The 19,717-nt window shown below is 39.2% G+C and overlaps 2 protein-coding genes across 7 annotated transcripts; both read right to left on the reverse strand.

Annotated features, from left to right (window-relative positions):
* Nucleotides 1-853: 853 nt before the first annotated feature.
* Arl4 (ADP ribosylation factor-like 4) lies at nt 854-9,220 on the reverse strand. Its single transcript, XM_065489026.1, has 3 exons — nt 8,972-9,220; nt 5,242-5,506; nt 854-3,042 (listed from the first exon to the last, which is right to left on the reverse strand). Exons 2-3 carry the CDS (start codon nt 5,422-5,424, stop codon nt 2,581-2,583), a joined length of 645 nt encoding a protein of 214 aa, XP_065345098.1. The 5' UTR covers nt 5,425-5,506; nt 8,972-9,220; the 3' UTR covers nt 854-2,580.
* A 1,490-nt stretch (nt 9,221-10,710) lies between these two features.
* atl (atlastin GTPase) lies at nt 10,711-19,277 on the reverse strand. Of its 6 annotated transcripts, none has more exons than XM_065496537.1 (11): nt 19,175-19,277; nt 17,550-17,785; nt 16,530-16,664; nt 16,312-16,467; nt 16,105-16,254; nt 14,955-15,093; nt 14,421-14,605; nt 14,138-14,359; nt 13,414-13,628; nt 13,170-13,236; nt 10,711-11,757 (listed from the first exon to the last, which is right to left on the reverse strand). In XM_065496537.1, exons 1-11 carry the CDS (start codon nt 19,251-19,253, stop codon nt 11,596-11,598), a joined length of 1,746 nt encoding a protein of 581 aa, XP_065352609.1. In that variant the 5' UTR covers nt 19,254-19,277; the 3' UTR covers nt 10,711-11,595. The 6 variants fall into 6 exon arrangements, with proteins under 6 accessions (XP_065352609.1, XP_065352608.1, XP_065352613.1 ...); XM_065496536.1 differs by having other exon boundaries at nt 16,530-16,673; XM_065496541.1 differs by lacking the exon at nt 19,175-19,277 and adding an exon at nt 19,046-19,064 and having other exon boundaries at nt 16,530-16,673.
* Nucleotides 19,278-19,717: the final 440 nt, after the last annotated feature.

The following is a 19,717-nucleotide window of genomic DNA, read 5'->3' on the forward strand; positions in this document are numbered from 1 at the left end:
GTGTGCAGTTGATCACTTACAATTAGTGATTTACAACTTCCTTAAGTTGATTTGATCATTCTTAACTTACCATTCATGCAATGGTCGGTAATTTTCAGCGAGTTGAAAGGAAATAAAAAAAAATGAAGATTGGGTGAACATCCAATTACTTAAATATTACAAGGATAATCTCTCGCCTCACTGCCTAAATGATCCAAAATTATATACAAAACTGCATTAACGTTTTGTTCTTACTCAAAGGACTAAAGCTACTGACCAGGTACGAGAACGCGTTCTCTCCACATTTGACTCATAGCCGTTTACCCTTATTCAATCCACGCAAAGTAGACGTAGAGCCATTGGTCTAATTTCCTTTTTTCTATCATCTAGAAAATTAGTACTTTTCCAAAAATTTATTTAAGTTTTAATAAATTGATTTACTCTCGAGTTTGTCCAGATATTATGATCTAGATTTAAATGTAGTTCAAAGTTAACTCATTTATTGCCAATCGCAACGTGATGTGGCGCACTGACGCCAATTGCGACTCTGTGAGAACATGCTTGCGCAATAAAAGCTTTATAGCGTCTGTCTAGAACAATGAGACCATTTTGCAAGAAGGTCGCGTTAATATTTGGCTCATCGCCAAACAATTGGTGTGAAAAAACGAATAAAATTCAGGTGAAAAGCAAAGCGTGAGAATTTCCTTAAAATTCAGTGCAGTAGTGAGGTTTGTCTAGAGCAGACTCACGCTCTTTACAAACCCAGTTTTCCCTTTTTGTCCCATATATCTAAATCTCACAATGATAGTAAGAGGAAGAAAGCTTTCTTTGTTTTTAAAATGTTTGTTTAGGGTTGATAGAAAACAAAGTGACGTAAACATATAAAAGAATTTTTATTATCTTCAATGATACAAGTTGAATAGCGTCAAAGTAATGTACATCATACAATATTTATAATTTACACGACAATATTACAAAAATAAGTTAAGCGTGTCAATAAAATAAAATCTGGCTCGCGCGTAACAAAAAAGAAGACCAACAAAAAGTATGAGGTGGGTTCCAGGTCGAAAGTCCGCGCAAATGTGTGGAGGAGAGATAAGTTGCAAAAGGCTGCGATTGGAGGACGAGAGGAGTTATACAATGTAATGTATTGTGCAGAGCTTCCAACTCGCTACATCTTATATACGGAGATTCACACATCTATTGTTTGAGATATAATCAGATCTATTTTATTTCTGCTTGGTGGGAATGCTGTGCTATCAAGAGAGGCGATAAGTCTCTCGCGGCTACGTTGCGAAAATCCGTTCTAAACGCGGCTTAATCACTATTTAATATCTGCGTGCGGCTGTCCTCGCTTCGATCGTCGATACAAAAGAAGTCTTTCGGTATTGGCATGTGTCTTTCCTCTGCTACAACCTGCGCAGCACTTGCCTGCAAATGCGATGTACACACGGACCAAGATCGAAACAACCAAATCCTGCTGCCGCCTTTTTGCCTCTCTTTGAGAATTACTTTGAAACTATAATTCGGTGAAGGCATCTGACAACCGGCTTGAGGAGAGCGAATCATTCTTTTTTTTAAATAATAAAAAATCATCCTACAAGCCGTCAAAACTGAAGGAAATGAACTTGCAAAGAGTGGCCGTGGTCCGCGTCGTACGGGGACGTGCACTTTGACTGAATGAAATTTGTGATAAACAGGTGATTTAATATACGTCTGGAGGATCTGGATGAGTTTCCATTTAAGTATCATATATTAAGACTGAATTTTTAAAGATGCAAACTTAGAAAGTCAAGACTATTGGGATTGATTTTTACTTCAAATTTATTCAATTATTTCAATAATTAACTTTTTTAGCATAAAATAATTTTAATTCAAATCTCAAATATTTAATTTCCCCTATTCAAAATCTTAAAAATAAATTAACATATGTTTTGAGTAGAATAATCGGTTTCTAAAATCGTTCAAAGTTGTGTTTAGCCAAGATCGAACCATCAATGAATATCGGCTTGTTTATTTCCCACCTAAAACGATAGAAAATCAATTTTGACCATAGGAAAAATAATAGAATTTGTTGAAAATCTCGCAGTGTTTGTTGTCGAAACCACCGTCCATCAGATTTTCTGTGAATAGCACCCACTGGAGTAAGGTGTTACTCGGAAATTATTTTAAATTTGAGCGTGTTGGGTCGTAAATTTAAGAAAGAGGAAGCGTGGGACGTGTTGCAAAGCACGGGAAAAACGAAAAATGACTTTCTCTCAGATTTTCAGCTAGAACCCTAATTAAATTATCGATTTAACTTTTTGCAGAAATGTTCGTTTGCGTCAAAATGCTTAAAACTCACGATTCGTGCTCATTTAATGGCTTGAATGTCATAGCGACCAGAGAAAAAAATAATCCTTTTGCACCTCCTAAATATGACCAAAAATTTTGGACAAATTCCAGTCGTTCGTGCAAATCCCAGATCCTTGGGGAAAATTCCAAATCACCCATTTCTGACAAATCCCTTTCGGCAAAAATGAGGCGATCCGTCCGAACAATATTTTTATCACAGCGCGGCGACAACGATCCATCACATCGAGGGCACAAAGAAAAGTCTGCTCACTTGGCCTTGTTCTTCCTGCTCTGCTTGGAGGCCTTGCGCTTCTTGAGCACCATCTCGTAGAGGTGCTCCATGCCCTCGTGGAGGCCATCGCCGGTGATGGCGCACGCGGGCTGCACGTGGTAGAGGGGCGCCGCAATCGGCGCCCCCGACGGGCCCTGCGACGGCGACTCGAGCAGCCCGAGCAGCTTCTCCACCTCCTTGGGGTCGCGCGCGCCCGGCAGGTCCTGCTTGTTGGCGAACACCAGGATGGGCACGCCGGCGTTCTCTGGCGCCTTGGCAGTGCGCAGCAGTTCCATGCGCGCCTCCTCCATCCGCTCCGCGTCCACGCTGTCCACCACGAACACGATGCCGTCCGTGCAACGCGTGTAGCTGCGCCACAGCGGCCGCAGCTTCTCCTGCCCGCCGACGTCCCACACCAGGAATGTCACCCCGCGTGCCCGACCCAATGTGCCTTTCACCTGAAAATCGATACAAATAGCCAATTAGAATTTTTGTAATAAGAAAACAATATTTTATACATAAAACAAAATCAGATCTTACAACAATTTTTTATCTGATTTGCGTAAGTCAGATTTTAAGATAAAAAATTGTTAAAATTTTGATAATCTATTACGGTTACGAAAGTAAAATATTTTAAAGATAATTATAAAATTTAATAAAACTTACTTGAGCACAAATATAGAAAATGACGAAAAGCTGTTACAAAGAGTGGATGGGGAACAAAAGTATTCTATATTAATGATGTAAACAGGGTTGGACTGTTTTTCTGATCGTCTGATTTTACTTTTGTAGCACCTGAGCATGGGTCACGTAATTTTAAGATTTTAAGCAACATTTAAAACCCCTTGGATTAAGTGTAAAGCCTGATAAACACACCTTGACTATAATTTGCTTATACCATTTCTTTGACTAGCTGTGATAAAAATACTGCATCTTTTATGTTTTAATATGAAATTGTGAACGTCTGATTTATTTATTTATTGAAAGGTGCTTGTTGTACACTATCGTTTTAAATAAATAATTCGTTCATTTCTTCAATGCAATCAATTTAAATAATAAGAAGTTAAGCAGACAGTCATGAAACAGTACCGATTGGTCAGTTTCTGAGATGAAAGAGAAACGGGAAACACGGGCCGAGCGGAACACGCTGTTACAATAATCGTTCATCAACAGTTATCTATTCAGTTGAATAGTAGTGCAGCAGACATTAACTGACGAGATGTTTTTTTACGCTAATTAAAGCGTATGAAAATCTCTGTGGATCTAACAACAAGCAAAAGTTTCCTCTTACGCATGAAGGATTTGTACACATTTTGCACAAAGCCAACCGTCATAAACAAGAGCTGCACGATCCTGGAAATTGCGACTGAATGGCTGCTGCGGAAAACTCGTTAAAACGGAATAAGGTTGAGTGCATATTACTCTCCGGCTTGACGCAAAAAAGTGCTGGCAATAAAATCGTACACGCAGCCAACCATTGGCCAGGCGCAACCCGCGCCACGCACTTCCCTTCTTAATATAGGTTGCCTAGCTACCAGAGCCCGGCCTCCGTGTACTTGCAAGTTCCTAGAAAAAGAGATTGACGGAAACTCAGCCAGGCGTGCTTGGTGCGTACTCAGCAAACCTCCCTTGACATAGTCTTATCAGTTCGCTGACACTGCAGTTAGCTATATAGATAAAATGTATATTATATGCGCTCATTCGTATTCCCGTTTCTTCACTGTCACATCAAGGTTACGCAAATAGGTTGAAGAGCATACATCGATTTATTGGAGTCATTACGATAATTAGAGTCAAGCTCGTTTACTTTCTGCGATATTTAAATTCTAAGGTTATATAGAAAATTAATTACTGCTTCCGCTCTATTTCTGATGCCTTATATATAGAATTCCACTTATTAGAGCTAAGTACAAATTAATAAGTAAATGAGGATTAAGAGTTTTTGCATTTGATTTTAATTTTGGCAGCAAATGAGCAATTTTAAGACTTAAAAGCCACCTTTATAAACGTCAAAATCACCTGAAAATTTTAAAATGCACAAAATAGTTTCATTTTCTGGTGCGATATTTTTTCTTACAAAAATACTAAATAGATTTTTGAAACATTTTCAGTTTTTTGGCACTTGTTAATTCTGAACACAGTAAAATAGTTGATTAAATATTTTTTCTTAAACACATGATCTCTCCTTAATTCAATGCAAAATTAAGAACAATATTTAGCAAGTTTCCTATTTCTTCAAAATATTTTTTGTCACGGCCTTTCCACGATTGCATTAGTCAATTAACCAGAAAAGGATGATTTTGACAAGCCAAACAAATAAATTATTTAATGTAAATTGAATAGTTGATTTTAAGAGAGAATTTTAACCTAAATTTTAATGGTCTCACTGAACTGCAAAGTCAGTTTTAGGGTTATGTAGATTTTACATAAAACATCCTATTTTAGAATACAAAAAACAATTTAACTATCAGGTATTCTCATGAAACGTGTATTCGTTTGTTCAGAAAATCGAGGTCTAAATGGGCTTTAAAACCGGCTTATATTCCCAACCCTAAAAAAAGACAATTTAATTCAACTCTGAGAGTATTTAAGAGAGCAGTTGTCAGCTTCTCTTAAATTATTACTAACAATTTCAAGTTTCAAAATAAATTTTGTACCTTTTCGCAATTGAATCCAATGGTGGGCACCGTGTTGATGTACTGCTCGAACTTAAGGCGGTAGAGGGCGGTGGTCTTGCCGGCCGAGTCGAGGCCCAGCATGACGATGTGGACGGTGCCATGCGAGGAGACGGGCAGCGAATCGAGGAACGCGGCCGGCGTCTTGCTCAGGCCAGCGCCCATAATGCTGCCAATCTGTCAGCGCCCTCCGTCAGCGCCGAACGAATCGTCCCGTCGCTCGCTCTCGCGGTCCCCAATTCACATCCTGCGGGCGAAAAGCGATTAGTGTATCGTTCATTTCCAATTCAACAAAGCGGTAATGAATTGGAAAGCACAGCTAACGCGCAAATTGTTCGCTTCGCTGCCCCGAAAGTGCTGATTGCGGCGAAATCGTTGAGAGCGCGCGTGTGTTCACAGCGGTGCTCAAACACGTACCGTTGAGAATACTTAAATTAAGCATGTTTCTACATTGCTTTAAGTATTTGAAAGATTTTTATTTAATTCTAAGCGATTGTATTCTATCAATTGCTGATCTTTCTTTATTTGGAAGGCAGTTTAAAAATTTAATCGAATTCCTACAGGATTTTTGTTTTGTAAATGAAACCGTAGATCATTTTTAGTGGAGATTTATTAGGGACACATTTATGAACATTTTGCATTAGTACCTATAGCGAGAATTGGTTCATTGCGTACATTGTTTGTAAAATTTAGTAACTGTTTATATCTAATGTTGAAACCAGGACCAAGAAACAGTTAAATTATAGATTTTGCTTTAATTCTAAAAATCAAACGGGGGTGAAAATGATTTGTTTGCTTGATTTCTCTCATCGCGATCTGTCAACGTTGAGTGAAATTTTCCTTCAGGCGATATAAATCGTGGTTTTCAATAAATTCACCGATTGATTAGCACGCAGTTTGAAGTCAAATGTCCCATAAATTTAAACGGCAAACCTACGAAAATTTTAGCTGTTATTCAATTTTTAGACCAAAAGTTTATATTTGGTCCATTTTCTAAAAAAAAATATGCGTTTGAGAATTTTCTTGGCAGATTTTGAGTTCTATTTAGATGAAACTAAACTAACAGTGAATGTTTCATGTCGGTTAGACTTCTTGTTTTGAAATAAAAATCGGATTTCAGGAAGACAGTGCTTCGATATTACTGGGAAAATACAAACTTAGGAGGACAAAAAATGTGCTCAGCAAATTTCGACCTTAATTCAATCCACAAAGCCACAAGGATTTTTTCCGGGTCTTCACTGCATCAATCTTTTTTTGAAGAGAAAACAATTCAGCATTTTTTATGCCACTACATCCTTCGTTATTAAAAAAACAACAATGCCAAATATGAGTAACAACTGCAACATTTAAATTTTCAATATTAATAGCCGAAAGAAAGCTCTGAAAAAAGCGCGTCCCATTTCCCATGAAGAGCACTGCTCGTTTTCACCTTAGCAATGCCAATGCCCACTGCGCATCTTCCTTACATTCCTCCTGAAATTGGGCCCCAGCTAGCATCGCAGAGATAATTCGACTAACTACATTATAAAGGATCTTTCGAATTGCCGCTTCCTTGTGTGACGGGCGTAAAAAATGTTTTTGAATGCTAGTTTGGCGAGGAAGACGTAGACTGGAGCGAGTGGGAGGATCGAAACGACGAGAGATCGAGCGCGCGGCCGCTCCTCTCGCGGCGAAATAAACACGATGAGAGAGATGCGCGCGGCCCGGCTCAAATCAACCTGTTTGCTTTCTAATTCCGCAGCAAAATCGAGTAAAAGTTATGAATTACGGCAGCGTGCCGTCGTGCTTTTATTGCGCACCTTTTGCATTTCTACTCAGCAGCCGAGTATGAAGAATCAAATTTCACGCCGGAGGTCAAATTGCGGAGTGTGCACACTTCAGACGAGACCTTCGTGGATAGAAATCTCAAAATCCAACTCTAGGTGTTTATTCGGAGGTTGTTCCAGCAGATGAATTATGCGGTGATGCAAGAGTGCGTCCGCCACCGCACCGTCGGGCATGTCCAATTAATTCAGCTAGAGCCGCGGCCAGCCACCTCATCATGCGCCTCTTCATTCGCAGCTCGCCGTTTTTTAGAAGCATAAGCCTCCGTGTACGCGCGTGAGAAGCGAGGAAAATAAAACCAGTGAGCGTGTGATAAATAATATGAAGTTATTGGGTTTCAACACTTCTGCTGTACGTCGCCAAGGGAACGTGCGTTATTGCGACAAGTGCGGAGGAAATCCCCAGTCTGGAGGGATGACACGTTCTCTTACGTGTATTTTTAGCCGGCCGCCCTCGTGGGTCCGATTTTTCCCGTCACTAGGCAACTATGGAAAATACTCGAATTCAGTTTAAGTTCCCTTTTGACAGTCATTATTTGAAATTGATTGCCTACGTTTCAAAAGCAAAGACGTACAGGAAAAAATGTCACAAAATCTTTTTTACCTTCACTAAATCTAAAAGTTGGGATAAAACGCCTTCAATTTTTCAGGTTGTCGATTAAATTTGCGAGGAAATCGGCTCAATACTAATCAAGCGGCTGGCTAAAAAAACGAAAAACATTTTGTGAAATCAATACAGATTTTTTTGACATCCAATACGCTTTTTATTTTGCGAACCCTTGGTCCCACTCACCTACTAAAAATTATACCAAAAATCGAGCTAATTATTTAAAACCTAACTTATGCCTCAAAACGTGAGAAAGAATTATATATTTTTGCTCATTAAAGTTTAATGAAGCCATTACTTCTTGAGAGGCTACACATTTGTCTAGTTTATTTTGCAAGGCACAAATGCACCAACAAGGTGCAAAGAAGACTGATTAAACGTAATCCTGTATTGGACAAAAGTCTTTGCATCGCTTGCCAGCAGTTTTTTATTAACAAAAAGTGTCGTAAGCTGATGAAACTTGTTTTATAGATAGCAAAGTTTTAACAATGAGCAAATCAAAAAAGCATTTGAAAGAACAAAAACTAGACAAGGCGGAGAAAACAAAACTATTTATATTGCACCTGCTCAGAATAACTGTGGAGCTATCTCTCTCTCTCTCTCTCTCTCTCTCTCTCTCTCTCTCTCTCTCTCTCTCTCTCTCTCTCTCTCTCTCTCTCTCTCTCTCTCTCTCTCTCGAAGAGAGCTGCAGCTTTCAGCTTTCGGAGCGCACGTTGATTTACTGCATTGTTTTTCAAAGGCGGCGTATAATGACATATTTCTCAAGCTCCAGACGCATTTCTTTTCCACACAATGTTGCACAACGCTAAGAGGCCCCATCTTCACGGCGTGCGTAACGATCCTCGCGGGCGAATTGGTCAATATTTGGCTTCAAGGGTCGGTTCCGAGAGGGAAATCCCGTCGGGCGCCCGTGGGGTTGGCGAGAACGCGAATGCACCATGGCAGAGAGGTATATTATCGATTCGGCTGTGTATGTATACACATGCAGGCGAAAAAGGGGTCACTCGCGGCGGAGAGGAACAAGTGCGCGTGTAAAAAGATTAAGGAAGCCTGCCTGCCTGGCTAACACGAAAATCGCGCGCGGCGGCGGGTCAATAACACGTTATCCATAGATAGTGACCCAAATTCCGCGCACGGCGCGCGACGCGTGACCCCGAAAGTGTCAGCTGGGCTCGGCGGGCCGGCAGGGCCTCGAGGCCCAATTGTGTTATTCACACCCGCGTAGGCGGAAGCGCAGCGGATCGGAACAGGTGCTTTTTGTCTTTTGTGCCGTGCCGCTCACCTGGGGGTGGGGGTTGCGGGGCGCCGTGTCCAGGGCCCGTTCACGCGCTGCTCGGCCCCTCGGCGGCCCGCATCTCGGTCGGGGGCAGCGATCAGCGGCTGGTAGACAACGATCCGTGTTGCCGAGACGACAAGCACCCGTCCATGGAGCTGCACCACACACTCGAGAGCTGCGAGCACCGACCGATCCACCGATCTCCGTCCTGCTGACTGCGCGGTGCGCACACTCGCGCACCGCTCACGTGACCCCCATTGATTCCCCGCTGCTCAGGCTCTGTCTCTTTCTCTCGCTCGCGCTCCGCCGGCTGTTTTGAAAGCCTCTCTCGCTCTTCTAGAGTCCTGTCAGGTGTGATTTTTCATAGACTATAAAATATGGAGTTCGAATTTTGTGACGATCGAACGAATATTTTTTTGATCGTCTGATTTACTTCTCTACCGAAAGTGCACGAAGCATGAAATAATGAGACTTTTGAAACACAATTAAATATTTTCGAATCAGTCTAAAATTCTTTAATCCCACATTATTAAAACAGAAATGTTGCTCAATATCATTCACTTTTCTGGTGGGCTATTTTTTGTTCTTTTAAATATCCCATTTTTCAAATATTTTTTTATTTCAGCACCTGGGTGTTTCCACAGGAGAATTGATATAGTCTGCTATGTCTGCAATTTTAAAATTTTGTCTTTGCATTGATTTTTTGATTTAATATGTTGTTAAGGTTGTTTAAAGGTGTTGTAATCAACAGGCTCTCGAAAGAAAAAATTATTGCCTTTCCCGTAAAAGCAGGGTGAAATCGGAAAAAACGCGGAGTTTACAAGTTCACAAAATCATGAATATCTTGATTTTTAACAAAGCTAGAAGCTTGAACGTCAAACTTCGCGCCAATTGACGCCTAATTAAACGGTCAACAACATTATACTCATTTTTTTAAATTTCAAAATTGAGAATTTTTATTAAAATTCACTAATTTTTGAGAAGAGCGCCCCTTGGATATTTTCAAAAGTATAGGGCAATCCTCGGAACATGTTTCTCCCCCCCCCCCAAGATTGGACAAGACCACCAGAACAAGTAAGAAATCAAACCCTATCGTCAGGGTAGCCCCCGAGGTTCGATACCATTCTTCCAGGGTGCTCAGGAAACGTGCTGATGTGTTTCTGAGTACTTAATAGGTGCTCTAAGGGTCAAATCAGATTTGAATTGCACTATTCTGAAATAATAAGCACTCGTCAACTTGGCCGCAACCACCATCGCATAGTATTTAAAATCGCGACCGAAAAATTTATACCACATCTGATGTTTGCGGGATTTTTTATGCATACAGTAACCGCGCAGGGCTCTACTCTTTTCTCTCTCCGTCTCTCGGCGGCCGCAGCAAAAGCAGAGCCGCCGTGGCTTTACAGTTATAGCCGCACAGCAGCATTAGAGAGATAGAGGCAATGAATGCGCCGTTTTGTGTCGCTCTTCGTGCGTGCGATACGTATATTTATAAACATACAAAATCGAGTGTGTATTTTTTGGGCTCGGCGGCCGCTTGTTTTTACTGCCGGCGTCCTCTCCCACCTTTTTTATTAGTTCAAACATTAATTCCGGCGACTTTCGTTTTCGCGAAAGACGCCACTTATCACCTTGCGACTTGTTTTTACTGCTGCACGTGAAATCGAGAGCAACTCTTGCCGAATCAATAAAACGTAATCCCTCTAGGCGCATCACATACTTCTGGAATTTTTTAAAGCGACTCATAAGTTTTAACAAACGTTTTATTAACTGTAAATTTCAACAATTGATTACACGACAAAACTTAAACATACAAATCCATAAATTCTATAAAGTAAAGACTTGCAAAATTGAGTGGGGGAAAGTTACAAAACACTCTCATTTAAATTTGCCGAAGTTGTTCGATTTTTAAAAAAGTTTTCAAAAATATTTGGCAAGATGTGGTGCCCCTCTCAAACCACGTGTCTACACATAGGATAATATCTCTTGATCTGTTAATTCTGAATGAAATGTGGCTGAGAATCCTTTCCAACAACACGGTTGATAATCTCTCCAAGTTTAAATAGACTTATTTCAATGCAAATATAAGCTTCAATTATGTAATTAATTAATATATGTATTTTCTCCTCTCTTTGTACATTGGCACGCTGAATTTCATAGAAGGTACTCTTAAGGGAATTGGAAGGGGAAGAAATCACCTTTTTGGGAAAAGGCGAAGCTGTGTTCCTCACAATTTTTGTTAACAACGGAGAAAAATAATTTTTGAAGTAAATATAGTTTTCAAAGCGCTTCAGGAGTCTTTACAGAACCCTTGCTTGATTGCAGTTTCCGCGGAATTACATTTTGTGTGACAAGCAATCCGAACATGTCGGACGGTGAGCAACGATCGAGTAATATATCACTAAATAGATAGGAAACTTATGGCAAACAATGTATTTAAACCACCACAATAACAAAGCCTGAACTTAAGCACTAAAACCGGAAGAAAAAGAAATGGAAGTGTGCAGGAGTGGAGTGGAATAAATAAAGAGGGAGCGTAAAATCCTTGGAAGCGAATCAGCTTTTGAGAGTGGTATCTAGTTACAAAAGAGGCACTGGTGATTTGTCAGAACGGCGACGGGTGTCCGCCATCATGAGCTCTTGACCTTTCCGTTCGGTTTCGCCGCCGTCTTTGTGGTGGCCACGCTCGTCCTGTTGTTTGGCGTCGAAGGACCGGCCACGTGCTGCACAGCTTGGCGCGCCGCGTGCTGCATGCCCGTCTCCATGCATTGCACGTACACCGGCTTCATTATCTGCAAGTTCAAAATAAACAATCACAGTCTGTGTTTACCGAAAACTCACGTCGGAGAGTTGAAGAACACTGATAAAGGATTTTGCTGACAATGTGTACATGATGATAAAAGATTGCAAAGCATAAAATATGAAACGATTTTTTAGAAATATCCGTTTAACTTATTTTGAAATTTCAAAGAAAAATCACATAAAATTAGGATGGAAAGGGAAATTTTCGTTTTACCCCTCATTTTCTTAAAGGCCCTACAAATTAAACGATTGATGCCATTTTTTTATTTATTAATATTATTTTTGACTCAATAGTCAAGAAAACCAAAATGAAAAATTGTGGATTTGCAACATTTCAAACCATTATTACCATCAACCATGCAATTCAAGGGGCCTTGAATATTTTCTTTTGACTATTTACTTCAAAAATATTTTGAAAATTTTGGAGAAATTAGACAGACTAGCTTCGACAATTTCCTTAAAATCATGTTTCTTTGAAATATTTAGTTTCCTAACGGGACAGCATTCATTGCCAGGCATTATATATTGCCGAATAAGTTGAAATATAGTATATAAATTCGCTTTGAAAACATGTGAATATTCAACGAGGATAGAGCTGTATTTTGTATTCCGTCTAATTCAACCACAAAGATAAATATATTGATGAAACGTAAAGGGAAAATTTTAAGAACTGACAGCTGGAAAATACACAAGCAAGTAATATTATTTAATTTAAAATTTATGAATGATCTAACTCTTAACGGAAATTTATTCAAGATGGAAGCTATTCTGTGCAGCTACCAGCTAATACTCCTAATACTGAAGGATGAATTTTGTTTTGGAGATTCAGTACTGCTAATAAGGCCTGAGGGACCAAGAGCGCGTTATTTCATTTTTTCTTACAAAATATCACTAATAGCTATCAACCCTGAATTAATTTACACGCAGAGATTAGCCTAAATTTTAAATTATGGTTAAATTTAATGAAACATCTTACTCATCCCTATTTTAAAAAAGTTATAAATTGAAAATGTCTTTCCCATGAATGAAAAAATCTTTACTGGCCAGTGCTCCATCCTCCATCAACAATTGCGTTGTATTTTCTTTTCTGATCCTTGTAGCATCCTGTTTGACGTTCTTTCATGTAAAAAAATAAAAATAAATATGAACCATTATACTGTGATATGAATATCAATTTTGTATTACTACATATTATTTATTCATAGCACTAACTACGAGCGAACAAGATGCAATGGTCTCATATAGTCGGTTTTAAATCCGGCCATCCAGTATAACAAATAATTCTCAATTTAATTTAGTGCTTATTTATGGGTGTACGCTTTTTCTATTTTCCAAAACCGCTCTCAAAATTGCGTGCTTAAAAATGGGGAATATTATGTAACAAAAATGAGCCAACACTCACATTTTCCCAAAGTGCGTTTGCAATCTCATCGATCTGCGTGCCGATTTCTCTCATTTCACCACTATATCTGCAAATGGAACAAAAACCACCAACGAAAATGAATAACCAGCAGAACACATTTATTTTATCACACAAGAAAACAAACTAATCAATAATCATGCCAGGGGGAATGAACAGGTAGCCTTGCAGCAAGTACCTGATTGGAGGGTTAGAATAAACATGTAAAACCAATTTCAGCTCATACCTGACGTAGGCCCAGAGTGCGAGCGTGAGCAGGGCTGTGCCCATTATTAGGTTGCATAGATTGGCGAGAGAGTAGAGACCGACCAGACCGAAAATGCCTGACATGATGTAGAAGAAGACGGCGATTGTGAAGAAAACTGCTGGTGTTCTCGCTGCCTTGAATATATTTTTGCTCTCATTGTGGGATTTGAATTGCACAAACAGCTCGTCAATGTCCTGAAAAATAAAAAAATACCGATTGGAAGGGATATTTAAAAAGGCACTCATGTTTTAATCTCTAAAATTTACAAGCTAGCAGACGCAAGCTTCACTGTAGTTGACCTTCACACTATTTTTTTTTCACTTGCACACATAGTCATAAAAATTCACGGAGAAGCAGCTTTTTAAAATATCCCAAATAGATGCTGAATTTTCTGTCACTCCTGCAATGATTGACCAGAACTGGAAGTTGGCCTTTTCACTAACAGACATGTGTTCACATGAAACGTCTGTCATACCTACCACTTTTTAATTTGTAAAAACAAAACAACTGTGATGAATGGCTGTATTTGTATCAACAATCATGATGTGCCTATTGAATTCACCATATCTTGATAAAAATGCTTTATCAATATGAAATTGTTTAAGCTTTTTATTTATTATTTTTATTATTTACTTGTATGCTGACTAAATTTTTAATTCAATAGATTGCTGGTCCAAAATAACTTGCAAATTGTTGGTCTTACCGCCTCGAGTCTTTCCTTGTAGATTTGCGAGAACTCATCTCCACCCATTTTGCGCTTGCTGCTGAAGTGACCCATGGATTTCTCTTTAATCCGCAAGTGTTCGGCCTCAAGGTGTTCACTGCTAAGGAAGGGTTTCGCGCCGCCGCACACGCCCTCCATCAATGTATGATACATCTCTTTAGCACCAGCCACAGCAGACAAATTGTTCGCTTCCGCTGTCGCCTGTGTTACGATTCTCAGTAGTCAATATTCTTTCGTGAGGAATATTATGTTGGCACAGTACCTCTAGCATGGACTTCGGCTCTGGGAGTTCGCTGCCTTTGTAAATCTGGATGTAGGACTTGAAGTACTGCACCAGCTCCTTGGCCTTCACCTTTTGTCCGCTGATTTCCTTCACCACAAGGTTTTCGGGGGCTAGCAGTTTTGGGATCAGAATCCCCAGTTGCTTCTTGAAATCTCCTTCAATGTCTGTGAAGAAATGAATTTTATTCAGGGTTGCAAAAAACATGCATTTATATATTTAATAATTTGTTAGTAATTTGGGAACCTTGACTTTAAGAAAGACTGGAAATTATTTTAAATTAAGGCGAAATTGAGGGGATAAATAAATAGCATTTTTTAATTAAAACTCTACAAAGAAAGATTTTTCAACATATATTCGCAAATTTCAATTTTTGGATTTTTCTGGGAAAGAATTACAATTACTATTTCTTTCAGAAGAATTTGGAATAAATCAACTGGTAGTAATTTGAAGACACCAGTGGTTAAAAAGCATCCTAGGATATATTTGACTAAATTTATTGTATGTAGAACTAACCCTTTAGCCTGCCATCAAAGTTTGGGTTGGTGGCCACTCTGAGCCCAGGGTGTGGCATGAGGAAGCACGAGATTTCGGAAAAACATGATCTGATGTGCTTTCGCAATGACTGGAGCTCAGGATGCTGCTTTTCTGAAACCTAGGCATGGAAAAAAATGATGAAATTACTACACCAGACAGTTTAGTATGTTAGGTAATAATTTTCAACTTGACAAGACAATGCATTGCAGCTGCAGAGCCAACGAAGGAGAGGAATTTATCTTAAAATCTACTTGTGAACTTATCTTAAGCTCCCATTGATTTATACCAGGCACTTGTTGTAAGCTTGCCAAGAGGACTGGGAGAAAATATGATACATCTATAGACTAATCTGAACTGTGATGTTTTTTGCATGAAGCTAATATTTCAATTTTACCCATATGTGCGGGAAATAACGGAATCATGTCTGGACCAAGGACCAATTCATTATATTGTTGTTACAAATCAAGAAAATATTCCTACGTTGGAGGTAGAAGTTTTCTATTTACTAGTACGGACAGGAATTTAATATTCAAATTAATTGAGCAGATACACCAGATACAAATAAAAGGTAAGTTTTTAATGACTAAACGTATAAGAAAAATCCAAAAAAATTCTGAAAGCTGATGGGATTTTTTTCATTTTTTTACGAAAATAAAGGGAAATGACCTAGAAATCAGCTCTTGAAGGTTGAAAAGTTATCTTGAAACGTTAATGAGTTATTAGCAAAATTCCCCACATAAGTCCAAAATCTTGAGGCTTTTCTGAGAAGTCAAAAAGAACCCACCAATTGATTTGGAAGATCAACTTCAAAATATCATTACTATTGAATGAAAACTGTGTTTACAATCGATTTAGAAGAATTTCCCAAAGTTAATCCCATAATAATTTTTAAATTTCAGACTTTGAAGCTCAATAACTCGCCAACTCCATCGAATTGTAGGAAAATATTCCTCTGGTGATACCTCTCAACTCATAGGAGATTACATAAAATTAATAATTTCACTAAAAACTATTATGTCATAGCACAAGAGTTTCCTTGAAATTATTTTTTCCTAAGTCTGTTTTAACGTGATATAATTTGAATTTGAGAATAATTTATTTTTACGATCATTTTTTTACAATGGATTACCTGAAGTCTACGGTCCAAGATCATTTTTCCTCCTTTAGCTCCATAGTCAGCCTCGTAAGGGAAGCTCCAGTCTCTGACGAGAAACTGCAATTTCTGGAAAGGCTTGTCGCCGCAGTCTTCCAGTGCCAGTCGGCCGTACTCGGTGAAAAGCTGAAGTTTTTGCTCATTAAGTACAAAATTAAACAGATCAGCGCTTAACAGAGTTACCTGCAGATGCTGCAAATCGTCTTCTTGGATATTTTGTGATAAATTATAGATCTGGACCGAGCTGGTCATGGTGCTGAGGGCGAAAACAGTGGCACAGTCGCGAACAGTGCTCTGACTGTCGAAAGCACCTTGAGTATCGACTAAAATAACAGCCACCTGAACAACGACAGTGGGAAGTTAGTTTAACCTTCTAGTAACGACAGGAAAGGTAATTTAACCTTCTCTCCCGACGGTAGGTCCACGAGGAAGACCTCTGACCACATGAGAATGCCGGTCGTATCGCGTTCCGAGCCTCCTCTCCACGAAAAGCCGTCCAAGGGCGACTCCTCATCTCCGAGCCAGTCCTCGGCGCCCTGCGTACACTTTAGGGGTCAACAAAGGGAGGAGCGAAGGGAGGAATTACAGCAGGGGGAGGCAGAGTTATTTATTTTAAGACAATTAAAGGGTGGAAAGGGGTTTAAATAAAAAGTAAAACATTAATTTTGAATTGCAAGCTTTATTTTTATTTAGGTGGAATGATCTGGCAACTCGGGATTTTTTTACTGAGAGCTGAGGGTTGCATCGTTATTATCACCTGATTTTTCACCTCTGGTTGTTACCGGTTTTAACCAATTTTCAGATTCCTTTATGACTAATTTTTCTCACAATTTTAGCTTTCATTTTTGATAAATTATTGAAGGTTTTGAGCCTCATTCTTAAGTACATGGAAATCGATAAATAAGTGATATAATATTAGATGTTTTATTTGCTTAATAGAAAATTAAAATATTTGCATTCGTGTTTGATATTTGACACGTTAAGAAATACATCAGCTGTAAATATTTGTGAAGTTTCGACGCAAGTGTCGCTCAATATTTCTTGTGAATATGTAACTGAATGGAGTAAAAATAATACAAAAATTACAATAGATTTAAGAAACACAACAATAAATGGATTCTTATAAATGTTTGCCCAGACTTTAAAGAACTTGGAATAAGCAATAAAGCACTAATATTTGTCTAATTTTGAAATCTGCTTGTACTTAATTTAATTTTCTTGATAATGTTATAATCATTCCATTATTTAATTTTTAAAATCATTGTTAGTCACTGCCAATTATTCAGGCTGTCAAATTTGTTTTTAATCTTTGGGTTAAAATTCGTTAAAAATAAAATTGAGATTTTCCAGTTCAGCAAAAAAATACAAACAATACCAAAATAAAAATGAATTAAAGTCAATCTAAGCAGCGGAGTTCTCACCTGCGCATTCATGTATCTGAGGAAGAAGTCGAGGAGGAAGGATTTGCCCTTTCGAAAGGCGCCGGCCACCGAGACAACAACGACGTTCCTGTCCTTTACGTGGTCCTGCATCAGGATGTCCTCAAGGGCCTGCTCGTCCAGCTCGAACGTGTGGTCATCCTTGGCCAGCACCACCTGCACGGCCTTGGCTCCACCGGCCTGCACTCCGCCCTCGGCCGCCGACTCATCCATGTTGCCTGCCGATGAAATCAAATTGAGTGAGTCAGCAATCGCAGACAGTCAGGTGGCGGGAACAAAAAAACCGTCACCAGGGAAATGGAAGGTGAGTTTTTGCTTCCCGCGTGACGTCAAGTCCAAGGTGCGACGCAGATCGAATAGCAATAACAACTGATCGCATCATATTATACGAAGCTGTAAAATTTATTCCCCTCACTCGACTCAGATTTAGAAATTGGCTGTGAACAAATTAAACCAGATGTTCTATGAATGGAACTTAATTTTATTGAATTTATCTGGTCGAATTAAATGAAAATCGAGAGCAAAATTGATAAAATTCACAGTTAAAACAAAAAATGGAGCATTATTTAAACAGATAATTTAGGATTACAAACGCGCGGTGTTGAAAGTTGGTTTCAAATCTCTGCTGCCATGAATATAAAGAGACATTATAAATTCTTCAACCGAACTGTGTGCCACGAATAATGAATTTGTGATGTTTCAGAAGCCAATGGACGGGCCTGGCAACTAGCATTATTATGAAATGTCACTGAACTCTGGTCTAATTGGCCTCAGGATCGTCAGAAAACAGAAACCACAGCCGGCCACAAAATTATTAAACTCACTTTCAGCCTGAGGCTGACGATCATTCGGTTCGAACATGGCAATCGGCGGAGACCCGGCTGGTGGCTGGAAATTTTCGACGATTCCAAAGCTATGAGAGCTCGGTATTTTCGGCTCGGGCTCTCGGCCAAACTCCCCTTTCACATTACGCGCCCTGCTTGTGACGAAAGCGGGTCCTCACGTGTGTACAAGCCGACAATCGGCGCAAATCAAAATTTTTAAAGCACGGGTGTCACGTCTTGTGCCAATTTTACCCGTATAAATAAATTAGATTCATACTGTGTCCGGCACGAAATTCAATACGATGAGCGAAGTGCAAAGCGCTAGCACACCATTTAAATAATTATGTTGAAAAATATGGCTCGTCGACCCCGTTACAATGTAGCGGTGGTTGACACGCAAATCATGCATATGGACACGGCAGTCAAAAAATGCAACACAAACATGTTTTTTAATTCACCTAATTCAAATAAATTGGATAATTAAAATATTAAATTATGAAAATAAAAAATTCGAGTCGTTGTGGGCCTCAACTGTTGGGAGGTGCGATTTAAACGCGTCATTTAAGTCGCAAAGGTCGTGGGAAACTTGCGTTGGCGAATTCTGTTCGTTCGTTTCGAGTGGTCGCTAGCACAAGCTGTCAGTGGTCCGCTCACCCATAAGGGCAGAATTTTGGAAACCTTTTCGACCTCTGGCACGGTGATAACGCCGAACGTTTTCTCGCGGGCGTTGTCGAAGCCGACAAGTCGGAAAATTCGTGAAGAAAACAACAAAAACACACTTACGAGCAGCAAAATTCTCTTCTCTGCTGTGTTTACGTTCTGTTTTGGCAGCCATGTTGCGAGTGACGTCACCAACCATCATCTGTTGGCAACGGATGAAACTACTTAATCACGGCGCAATGTGCGATCCCTCCGCGTGAATAAAAAAGCGCGCCAGGGGAAAAAAGGTCCTAGAAGTTCTGATGTTGATAATATTTTATGTATTTTATCGCCATAAAGACCAAAAATACTTTATATCAATAGATTATTGAATAACTTCATGTGAAAATGAATGGGAAACGCCGATTAATGCTTTCTATAAGAATTTTTGAAATTTAATTAGGTTAATTAGGTTAAGTTTCAAAATTGCATGAAACGCATTTTTATGATTTTTGTCTTGAAAAGCATTTCCAGTGTAGCTCAATTCTTAGATGGACGATTGTGAATTAAATTCTTCTGATATAGATTTAATGTCTCAAAACTTAAAATGTTTGTGGATATTGAATACCTAAACAGTCATGCCTTTTCGCTTAAATTATGCCATGAAATGTATTGATTCAATTCTAC

Source organism: Cloeon dipterum, chromosome 1, assembly GCF_949628265.1.
Source record: "Cloeon dipterum chromosome 1, ieCloDipt1.1, whole genome shotgun sequence".
Lineage (NCBI taxonomy): Eukaryota > Metazoa > Arthropoda > Insecta > Ephemeroptera > Baetidae > Cloeon > Cloeon dipterum.